Here is a 12,290-nt window from a genome sequence, read left to right as displayed (position 1 = left end):
CAAAAAACACGAGCAATGGACATTAGACTGTTGGAAATCTGTCCTTCAGTCTGATGAGTCCACATCTGAGATTTTTGGTTCCAACCGCAGTGTCTTGGTGAGATGCAGAGTAGGTGAACGGATGATCTCCGCATGTATGGTTCCCACCCTGAAGCATGGAGAAGGAGGTGATGGTGTGGGGGTGCTTTGCTGGTGACACTGTCAGTGATTTATTTAGAATTCAAGGCACATTTAACCAGCATGGCTACCACAGCATTCTGCAGNCGTTTGAACCAATCAGTTGTGTTGTGACAAGGTAGGGGTGGTATACAGAAGATAGCCCTATTTGGTAAAAGACCAAGTCCATATTATGGCAAGAACAGCTCAAATAAGCAAAGAGAAATGACAGTCCATTATTACTTTAAGACATGAAGGTCAGTCAATCCGGAAAATATCAAAAACTTAGAAAGTGTCTTTAAGTGCAGTCGCAAAAACTATCAAGAGGTAATGATTAAACTGGCTCTCATGAGGACCGCCACAGGAAAGGAAGACACAGAGTTACCTCTGCTGCAGAGGATAAGTTCATTAGAGTTACCAGCCTCAGAAATTGCAGCCCAAATAAATGCTTCACAGAGTTCAAGTAACAGACACATCTCAACATCAACTGTTCAGAGGAGACTGCGTGAATCAGGCCTTCATGGTCCAATTGCTGCAGAGAAACCACTACTGAAGGACACCAATAATAAGAAGAGACTTGCTTGGACCAAAAAACACGAGCAATGGACATTAGACTGTTGGAAATCTGTCCTTCAGTCTGATGAGTCCACATCTGAGATTTTTGGTTCCAACCGCAGTGTCTTGGTGAGATGCAGAGTAGGTGAACGGATGATCTCCGCATGTATGGTTCCCACCCTGAAGCATGGAGAAGGAGGTGATGGTGTGGGGGTGCTTTGCTGGTGACACTGTCAGTGATTTATTTAGAATTCAAGGCACATTTAACCAGCATGGCTACCACAGCATTCTGCAGCAAATACGCCATCCCACCTGGTTTGCGATTAGTGGGGCAATCATTTGTTTTTCAACAGGACAATGACCGAACACACCTCCAGGCTGTGTAAGGGCTATTTGACCAATGAGAGTGATGGAGTGCTGCATCAGATGACCTGGCCTAGTTACTACATGATTCCATATGTGTTATTTCATAATTTGTATGTCTTCAATATTGTAGAAAATAGTAAAAATAAAGAAAAACCCTTGAATGAGTAGGTGTGTCCAAACTTTTGACTGATAATGTATGTAAACTAAATCTGTATTTTAGTTTCAATAAATTTGCAAAAACTTTTCACTTTGTTATAAAAAATCAATTTAACTCATTTTGAATTCAGGCTGTAACAAAATGTGGAATAGTTCTAAACTAACATTTTAAATAGTATGTGTATTATTTGCATTAATGTGTTGCATATCCTTTTGATAAAATAATTGTCAAATGAACCAAACTTTCATGCTCCATGGTTTGAATTGGTTTGAATTCCATTCTAATTCCTTCAATTAAAATTCTGCTTCTTGTGGGGTATGGCCAATTCAATTTAAGTGCATTGTTTGAATTGAATTCAGAAATTCCAAATTGACGCCAACCCTGCAACTATCAATACAAAGCATTTACAACTCTCAAAGGTACCACATTGCTGTATTACTTGATTTGAAGTTACTGAGTTTTTGTTGGAATACAACTTGGAGCATGCTGACTGGATGAGGGCCAGCCATTCCCATTGTTTTGCACTAAACTATGCTAATGTTAAGCTGTAACTAAATTACTAACTAAATCCATAGTCTACTTTCAAGGTATCCATAAAATGATATAAATGTAATCTGCTGTATGTACCTGTGTTGCGGTGGCCAGGGCGGAGCCTCCAGTAACAGCTTCGTAGGGAGGGGGTGGGTCTAAAGGACTGAACACCTCTACTCCTTTAATCCTGGCACCATAGATATGAGGTAGTGGTATCACACTGTCCCCAAACATCCTGCGAGCCAGCCGTGGTGTGTAGGAGTAGAAGGTTGAAAAGTAAGAGGGGGGAGGGGCAGGGGGGACAAAGTCATCTGGGTCAGGGATAATAGTTGGCTCCTCCACCTCCTCTGCATTTGGCCTGGGATCATCCTATTAGAGAGGGGGGGGGGGGGGGGGGAGAGATAAGCCCCTTATTGAGATGCACCTATAGTGTTGACAAATTAAAAAAACATTGATCAATATGGAGCAGAGTATGTGAGCGGAGCGGAGCGAGGAGCAGTATGCCCAATTTGACAGGAGCACAGAGCGAGATTCCCAAAGGCTGGAGCATCGGACTTCGCTCCAGTAGCACTCCAGTAGCGCTCACTTCACGAGCTCAGGGCATGCCTGGCCCAGCATGTATTTGTAGTCTACTTCTGTGCTGCTATAGCCCCTTGCTTTAGCTACTGTCATGGAGTTCGATAAATATTTTCACAAAGAATTTGATAAAACACACAGGTGCAAAATCAAGGTGATTTACAAAGATGAGGACCGATAGCAAGAGAGGGAGTGCAGTGATGTAGTGTCCACAACTAAAGAATCATTGTGGAATCTGAAAAGACACATATGCCGAAAACATGATGGTGTACTACGTGAACATGCTAAAAGAAAGGAACGAGGTGGATAGATAACTAAGTGTGACATTGTAGCAAAGTATTTATAAACAAAAAATCTGATCTCTTAAAAGTTTTGTTCATTTTTGTTCCATTTATCTATACAATAATTGAGTTTGGCCCAATAGGCCTGGCATATTCCCACTTTAAAGGAGCTTTCAGTTTTGATTGGGTTATTTTGTCTTAAAACATTTAGGCCTACCTATAGAAAAATGAAAATAAAGAACATCTCTGCCTAGCCTGGCAAGTGTGTCCCGAAGGGTGTTTAGCCTCTCCGCTGCTGGCCTGTACTCCAGGCACCATCGCATGAGCCTAAAGCCACAGACTTTGGCCAAACTCGTGTTTCTAAAAATTAATGCAAAGGCACTGTAGACGAAGCCTAAGGCATTTTTCATTTAATTTGTATTTCATTCTATGTAAGTCACAGCCTATATGCTCAATTTATAAACTATAATGATTTAATACAACTAAATGTTTATTAATGCTGAGCGCGTTATGTCCCTACCAGCCTAGTGTCGGACTTGCAAAGGATTCACAATGTATTTCTTTGTAGACTATAGCCTTGAAATAATTGAAATAATATAGCCTAAATAATACATTTTCGTTCCTTCTTAGGCTTCCTGTCTGGCTCCTGACCTATTAGAGTGTTTATATGCTGTTAAATATGACACGTAGCCTATTTGAAATTATGAGCACCTTTTCATGTTTAATAAAATACTTTTCATTCAAGTCATTTGGTTTGGTTTCAATACTTCCAAACCAAATGGTAGGTCCAGGTAGTCACACAAATAGATGGAAAGGGATACCCGCCAAATGTGTGTCTGTTAAATTGTGATTATAATGATTGGAGTGAATTCAGAGCTGCAGTTTTTTCCCCTGTGAGTGCTGTGCGGTTGGAAAGGCTGTGGAGCACTGGAGTGGTGCACAAGCACAGCATGAGCGGGATTTCCAACCACTCAACTCTGCTCACACACTCTGATATGGAGATTCTTCTGCTATGTGATTGGACGTGGTGCAGATTCTAACCTACATGAATGCAGCTGGGGGTTCTCAGGTCCTGTGAATGGTTGTGATAGGGTACATGGGGTAGTCTTACCATACATGGTCTTCTGGTGGTGAAGACCTGTAGGTATCGGAGGGCAGCAGCCACCAGACACACTGCAGTGGTCAGAGCATTCAGAGCACATAGTGCCAACAGAACCTTCTGGAAACACGGACAGACGAGAAACAGTTTGGATTAAACCACCCCACAAACACCAATAACCATCTTAACTTGCTTATGGTTAAATATTACCATAAGGAACCATAGAGTTGTATAGAGGGCTCTAGTGACCAAAAGCCCGTTTTTAACATGAGCAGCGCCTTTGAGCACTTTCGCCATTTTTAACCTTTTCACACATGAGTTCCAAATATCTGTAACGGTCACCCCAACATGAGTTGTTTTATGCACGTGATGTCAGAATGCACTCACTGTTCCAAAATGTGATTGTTACGCAACAGGACAGTTAACACATGATGCCTGCTAATTATCTATGTCTCAACTTGTCAATTTCAAATTATTTTCGAACAAGTTTTAGTTTCTAACAACAGCTTTAATTGAGGTGTGTTTCACCTCCTCATTAATTCACATAGAAGTAGCCCATTTCAGCGTTGCGGAAGATTTATGTTTGATGTATGGAGCATAATATATTTACAGTTTTATTCACATGTTTTCAAGTACTTGTGACAAATAATGCATTCCGATTATTGCATAGATTATAATGGATGTGTGTAAAATACTTTTTTGAAGGTTGTACTGATTATAATGAGCTAATGCTAAGCTATTTGCCAGCTATGTGTGGCGCTATGTTTGTTGACATTATTCAATGATTTCTGGGTGTCACGGAAACATCTGTCAGACCAAATATTTTATAATGAGGTGAAGGGTAAACTTCCGGAAGTGAATGAAGGGAAGTGAATGATCATAGACGACACACCCCCTTCAACATGCATACTGCAAACAGACCAAACTCATCTGGTCTCCTCTTATTATCTTTGGTTGACGCGAAAAAACTAACATGGCGTCGTGCACAAACTAACCCTCGTCGGATTACTTTCGATTTCTAGAAGTGTTTTACTCAATTATTTTGATCAATGGTGAGCTCACCCATGATGTGATGAAATACAAATAGTAATTGCTATTAGCTCATTTATATTGTGGTTTCTGACAGCCGAGAGTTATCTAAATATGACCGCTTGTGTTACGTCAATCTTTCCTCAGTTAGCACTAGTACATTTTCCAGTTTCGTTTCTTCTGTGAATGTCTGAACATTGCATCCCAAAATAAACTTGTCACGTTCAGGACATAACTTTGTAAGGACTGTGTTTGTGCAAAATGTTTCAGTGAATAAACAGTGTGGCTAGCTTAAATGCTGACTGTTGTGTAAATCGAAACTGGACTTTCTAAATAAGCGTTCTAATCACGCCGGTTTGAGCGTAAGCTGCAGTGACCACTGTAGAATGATCACACCCATTTGTTGGTACGTGTGAAAAGGTTAAGTAGCCACCTGGATGGGAATTCCTATGGGTTAAGTAAGGATCACATAATTCCATCAAGATCATCAGGAGGGATCAGACAATGAATTATACTTGTGAGCATACATTCCATATCTGCAGTTGGCATTTAATCGCCAAACTTGGCTTCAAACCTTTTCTAGCAACACACTCCAGGTGGCAGTATGCACCCTCTATCAGTTTGTTTACCAACTCATAGAAGTAGTAGAATAAAAAAAAATGGAGATGGGCTCAGTGGCGCTGCCCAGATGCCATAATGGGACAGATACAACGTTGCGATCTCTATACAACTCTATGCAATGAACATAAATTCTCTCACACACATGGTATGCACAAACTAACACATACACACCTTGAGCAGGACCCTCATGGTACTACAGGAGTGTCCAGGGTAGAGTTTGAGTAGTTTTTCCTCAGGACACTTGGCAGTGGGGGTCTGAGGACAGCAGTTACACACATCTCCCACCTCACTCTGAAACACATAAAACACAAGAGATGCATGGCCTTTAGACTCACACTGAAACACACAAAACACAACAGATACATGGCCGTTAGACTCACTCTGAAACACACAACAGACCAGGTCTAAGAAATGTCAAAAACAAACAGACTGTGTTTGACATGTTGGCATGCCAATCTCAACCTATTCTAAAACTGTTAACACTTTCAACCAGAGGAAAGTAAGGAGGGAGGAAGGGAGGGAGAGAGAAATAGGGCAAAGAGAAACTGAAGAGAGAGACATCAACAGAGTGAGAACAAGACATATTTTACCTTCAGGCATGTACATTTTCATCGCCCTCCCTCCCTCCCTCCAGGTCAATGAAAGGGTCCTGCTCTCCGGGATCCTTGGGACATCCCTACCCCGTTGAAGTTGACATTTAAAATGATTACGGTAAGGGTTAAGGTTAGGGTTATGATTAAGGTTAGGGTAAGCGTAGGGGTTAGGGTTTAGTGAAAGTAACAACAGATTTGAGGAGCAGGTGGTCTGGACGGGAGACTCAAAAACTCACAATTGAACCAAAAGCCATCTTTCAATTATTTCAAGGCTATAGCCTACAAAAGAAATACATTGTGAAGCATTTGCGAGTGCGACACTAGGCTGGTAGGGACATAAAACGCTCAGCAACATTAAACAACACTGAGTGGTATTAAATCATTATTGCCTATAAATTGCACATATAGGCTGTATACTTAGAATACATACACACACACAAACAATAAAAAAACACCGGGGACACAAACATTGACACAAACATTGACACAAACATTGAACACAAACATTGACACACACACACACACACACAACACCACCAACACCACACACACACACACACACACACCACACACACACACACACACACACACACACACACACACAGGTGAAGTCGAAAGTTTACATACACTTAGGTTGGAGACATTAAAACTTGTTTTTCAACCCACTTCACAAATTTCTTGTTAACAAACTATAGTTTTGGCAAGTCGGTTAGGACATCTACTGTGTGCATGACACAAGTAACTTATCCAACAATTGTTTACGGACAGATTATTTCACTTAAATTCACTGTATCACAATTCCAGTGGGTCAGAAGTTTACATACACTAGTTGACTGTGCCTAATAAAGCTTGTAAAACTCCAGAAAATGGCATGTCATGGCTTTAGAAGCTTCTGATAGGCTAATTGACATCATTTGAGTCAATTGGAGGCGTACCTGTGGATGTATTTCAAGATCTACCTTCAAACTCAGTGCTTCTTTGCTTGACATCATGGGAAAATCAAAAGAAATCAGCCAAGACCTCAGAAAAAAAATTGTAGACCTCCACAAGTCTGGTTCATCCTTGGGAGCAATTTCCAAATGCCTGAAGGTACCACATTCTCTGTACAAACAATAGTACGCAAGTATAAACACCACGGGACCATGCAGCCGTCATACCGCTCAGGAAGGCGAGTCGTCTGTCTCCTAGAGCTGAACATACTTTGTTGCGAAAAGTGCAAATCAATCCCAGAACAACAGCAAAGGACCTTGTGAAGATGCTGGAAGAAACAGGTACAAAAGTATCTATATCACAGTAAAACAGGACCTATATCGACATAACCTGAAAGGCCGCTCAGCAAGGAAGAAGCCACTGCTCCAAACGCCATAAAAAGCCAGACTGCGGTTTGCAACTGAACATGGGGACAAAGATCGTACTTTTGGAGAAATGTCCTCTGGTCTGATGAAACAAAAATAGAACTGTTTGGCCATAATGACCATCGTTATGTTTCGAGGAAAAAGGGGGAGGCTTGCAAACCGAAGAACACATCCCAACCGTGAAGAACAGGGGTGGTAGCATCATGTTGTGGGGGTGCTTTGCTGTAGGAGAGACTGGTGCACTTCACAATATAGACGGAATCATGAGGAAGAAAAAGTAGTGGATATATTGAAACAACATCTCAAGACATCAGTCAGCAAATGGGTCTTCCAGATGGAAATGACCCCAAGCATACTTCCAAAGGCTTAAGGACAACAATGTCAAGGTATTGGAGTGGCCATCACAAAGCCCTGACCTCAAACCTATCGAAAATTTGTGGGCAGAACTGAAAAAGCGTGTGCGAGCAAGGAGGCCTACAAACCTGACATAGTTACACTAGCTCTGTCAGGAGGAATGGGCCAAAATTCACCCAACTTATTGTAGGAAGCTTAAGGAAGGCTTCCTGAAATGTTTAACCCAAGTTAAACAATTTAAAGGCAATGCTACCAAATACTAAGTGAGTGTATGTAAACTTCTGACCCACTGGGAATGTGATGAAAGAAATAAAAGCTGAAATAATCATTCTCTCTACTATTATTCTGACATTTCACATTCTTAAAACAAAGTGGTGATCCTAAGAGAGATCATTTTTACTAGGATTAAATATCAGGTGTTGTGAAAAACTGAGTTTAAATGTATTTGGCTAAGGTGTATGTAACTTCCGACGTCAATCTGTGCCTCGACACAATCCTGTCTCAATTCCTTCAACCTCATGGCTTGGTTTTTGCTCTGACTGTCAACTGAGTGACCTTGCATAGACAGGTGTGTGCCTTCCAAATCATGTCCAGTCAATTGAATTGACCACAGGTGGACTCCAATCAAGTTGTAGAACATCTCAAGGATGATCAATGGAAAAAGGATACATCTGAGCTCAATTTCGAGTCTCACAGTGAAGGGTCTGAATACTTAAGTAAACAAGGTATTTCTTTTTTAAATTTTTAACATTTGCCCAACATTTTTTTACCGGGTTTAGCTTTGTCATTATGGGGTATTGTGTGTAGATTGCTGAGATAAAAAAAAAACATGTATCCATTTTGTAAAAGGCTGTAACGTAACAACATATGGAAAAAGCCAAGGGGTCTGAATACTTTCCGAAGGCATGTACATATAGTACCAGTCAAAAGTTTGGACACACCTACTCATTCAAGGGTTTTTCTTTATTTTTACTATTTTCTACATTATAATAATAGTAATACTAATGACAACAAAACTATGAAATAACACATATGGAATAATGTAGTAACAAAACAAGTGTTAAATAAAGGTTACAAAAAAGAAAAAATATTATACAGTGGGGAGAACAAGTATTTGATACACTGCCGATTTTGCAGGTTTTCCTACTTACAAAGCATGTAGAGGTCTGTCATTTTTATCATAGGTACACTTCAACTGTGAGAGACGGAATCTAAAACAAAAATCCAGAAAATCACATTGTATGATTTTTAACTAATTAATTTGCATTTTATTGCATGACATAAGTATTTGATCACCTACCAACCAGTAAGAATTCCGTCTCTCACAGACCTGTTAGTTTTTCTTTAAGAAGCCCTCCTGTTCTCCACTCATTACCTGTATTAACTGCACCTGTTTGAACTCGTTACCTGTATAAAAGACACCTGTCCACACACTCAATCAAACAGACTCCAACCTCTCCACAATGGCCAAGACCAGAGAGCTGTGTAAGGACATAGGGATAAATTGTAGACCTGCACAAGGCTGGGATGGACTACAGGACAATGGGCAAGCAGCTTGGGGAGAAGGCAACAACTGTTGGCGCAATTATTAGAAAATGGAAGAAGTTGAAGATGACGGTCAATCACCTCGGTCTGGGGCTCCATGCAAGATCTCACCTCATGGGGCATCAATGATCATGAGGAAGGTGAGGGATCAGCCCAGAACTACCCGGCAGGACCTGGTCAATGACCTGAAGAGAGCTGGACCACAGTCTCAAAGAAAACCATTAGTAACACACTACGCCGTCATGGATTAAAATCCTGCAGTGTACACAAGGTCCCCCTGCTCAAGCCAGCGATGTCCAGGCCGTCTGAAGTTTGCCAATGACCATCTGGATGATCAGAGAGGAATGGGAGAAGGTCATGTGGTCTGATGAGACAAAAATAGAGCTTTTTGGTCTAAACTCCACTCGCCGTGTTTGGAAGAAGAAGAAGGATGAGTACAACCCAAGAACACCATCCCAACCGTGAAGCATGGAGGTGGAAACATATTCTTTGGGGATGCTTTTCTGCAAAGGGGACAGGACGACTGCACCGTATTGAGGGGAGGATGGATGGGGCATGTATCGCGAGATCTTGGCCAACAACCTCCTTCCCTCAGTAAGAGCATTGAAGATGGGTCGTAGCTGGGTCTTCCAGATGACAACGACCCGAAACACAGCCAGGGCAACTAAGGAGTGGCTCCGTAAGAAGCATCTCAAGGTCCTGGAGTGGCCTAGCCAGTCTCCAGATCTGAACCAATAGAAAATCTTTGGAGGGAGCTGAAAGTCCGTATTGCCCAGCGACAGCCCCGAAACCTGAAGGATCTGGAGAAGGTCTGATGGAGGGTGGGCCAAAATCCCTGCTGCAGTGTGTGCAAACCTGGTCAAGAACTACAGGAAACGTATGATCTCTGTAATTGCAAACAAAGGTTTCTGTACCAAATATTAAGTTCTGCTTTTCTGATGTATCAAATACTTATGTCATGCAATAAAATGCAAATTAATTACTTAAAAATCATACAATGTGATTTTCTGGATTTTTGTTTTAGATTCCGTCTCTCACAGTTGAAGTGTACCTATGATCAGAATTACAGACCTCTACATGCTTTGTAAGTAGGAAACCTGCAAAATCGGCAGTGTATCAAATACTTGTTCTCCCCACTGTATATATATATATATATATATATATTTTACATTTCAGATTCTTCAAAGTAGCCACCCTTTGCCGTGATGCCAAATTTGCACACTCTTGGCATTCTCTCAACCAGCTTCATGAGGTAGTCACCTGGAATGCATTTCAATTAACAGGTGTGTCTTGTTAAAAGTACATTTGTGGAATTTCTTTCCTTCTTAATGCGTTTGAGCCAATCAGTTGTGTTGTTGTGACAAGGTAGGGGTGGTTGTGACAAGGTAGGGGTGGTATACAGAAGATATCCCTATTTGGTAAAAGACCAAACAGCTCAAATAAGCAAAGAGAAATTACAGTCCATTATTACTTTAAGACATGAAGGTCAGTCAATGTGGAAAATGTAAAGAACTTTGAACGTTTCTTCAACTGCAGTCGCAAAAAGCGATATCAAGCGTCATGATGAAACTGGCTCTCATGAGGACCGCCACAGGAAAGGAAGAGTTACCTCTGCTGCAGAGGGATTGGTTCACTAGAGTTACCAGCCTCAGAAATTGCAGCCCAAATAAATGCTCCACAGAGTTCAAGTAACAGACACATCTCAACATCAACTGTTCAGAGAAGACTGTGTGAATCAGGCATTCATGGTACAATTGCTGCAGAGAAACCACTACTAAAGGACACCAATAAGAATAAGAGACTTGCTTGTGCCAAAAAACACGAGCAATGGAAATTAGACTGGTGGAAATCTGTCCTTCAGTCTGATGAGTCCAAATTTGAGATATTTGGTTCCAACCGCAGTGTCTTTGTGAGACGCAGGGTAGGTGAACGGATGATCTCCGCATGTGTGGTTCCCACCATGAAGCATGGAGGAGTTGTGATGGTGTGATGGTGCTTCTCTGGTGACACTGTCAGTGATTTATTTAGAATTCAAGGCACACTCAACCAGCATGGCTACCACAGCATTCTGCAGCGATACACCATCACATCTGGTTTGTGCTTAGTGGGACCATCAATTGTTTTTCAACAGGACAATGACCGAACACACCTCTAGGATGTATAAGGGCTATATGACCAAGAACGAGAGTGATGGAGTGCTGCATCAGATGACCTGGCCTCCACAATCACTCGATCTCAACCCAATTGAGATGGTTTGGGATGAGTTGGACCGCAGAGTGAAGGAAAAGCAGCCAAACAAGGGCTCAGCATATGTGGGAACTCCTTCAAGACTGTTGGAAAAGCATTCCAGGTGAAGCTGGTTGAGAGAATGCCAAGAGTGTGCAAAGCTGTCTTCAATGGAAAGGGTGGCTACTTTGAAGAATCTAAAACATAAAACATACCTTAATTTGTTTAACACTTTTTTGGTTACTACATGATTCCATATGTGTTATTTCATAGTTCTGATGTCTTCACTATTATTCTACAATGTCGAAAATAGTCCAAATAAAGAAAAACCCTGGAATGATACAATGCATTCGGGAAAGTATTCAGACCCCTTAACTTTGTCCACATTTTGTTACGTTACAGCCTTATTCTAAAATGGACAATTTATTTATTTTCCTCATCAATCTACACACAATATCCCAGAATGACAAAGCGAAACAGGTTTTTAGAAAATGTTGCACATTTATTGAAAAATAAAGAACAGAAATACCTTATTTACATAAGTAATCAGACCCTTTGGTATGAGACTCAAAATTGAGCTCAGGTGCATCCTGTTCCCATTGATCATCCTTGCGATGTTTCTACAACTTGATTGGAGTCCACCTGTGGTAAATTCAATTGATTGGACATGATTTGGAAAAGCACACAACTGTCTATATAAGGTCCCAGAGTTGACAGTGCATGTCAGAGCAAAAACCAAACCAAGAGGTCGAAGGAATTGTCCGTAGAGATCCGAGACAGGATTGTGTTGAGTCACATATCTGGGGAAGGGTATCAACAAATATCTCCAGCATGGAAGTTCCCCAA

The 12,290-nt window shown here is 41.2% G+C and overlaps 1 protein-coding gene across 1 annotated transcript in view; it reads right to left on the bottom strand.

Annotated features, from left to right (window-relative positions):
* fam189a2 (family with sequence similarity 189 member A2) overlaps window positions 1-12,290 on the bottom strand; it is a 58,178-nt gene that overhangs the window by 23,106 nt on the left and 22,782 nt on the right. The window contains exons 4-6 of the mRNA XM_024002383.2: window positions 5,543-5,662; window positions 3,734-3,841; window positions 1,862-2,134 (exon numbers count right to left, since the gene is read on the bottom strand). Of these exons, the coding sequence (XP_023858151.1) occupies window positions 1,862-2,134; window positions 3,734-3,841; window positions 5,543-5,662 (501 nt within the window). The remainder of the gene's footprint in view (window positions 1-1,861; window positions 2,135-3,733; window positions 3,842-5,542; window positions 5,663-12,290) is intronic.

This window comes from Salvelinus sp. IW2-2015, linkage group LG15 (genome assembly GCF_002910315.2).
Source record: "Salvelinus sp. IW2-2015 linkage group LG15, ASM291031v2, whole genome shotgun sequence".
In the NCBI taxonomy this organism is placed as follows: Eukaryota; Metazoa; Chordata; class Actinopteri; order Salmoniformes; family Salmonidae; genus Salvelinus; species Salvelinus sp. IW2-2015.
This window is presented reverse-complemented; position numbering and strand designations above follow the sequence as displayed.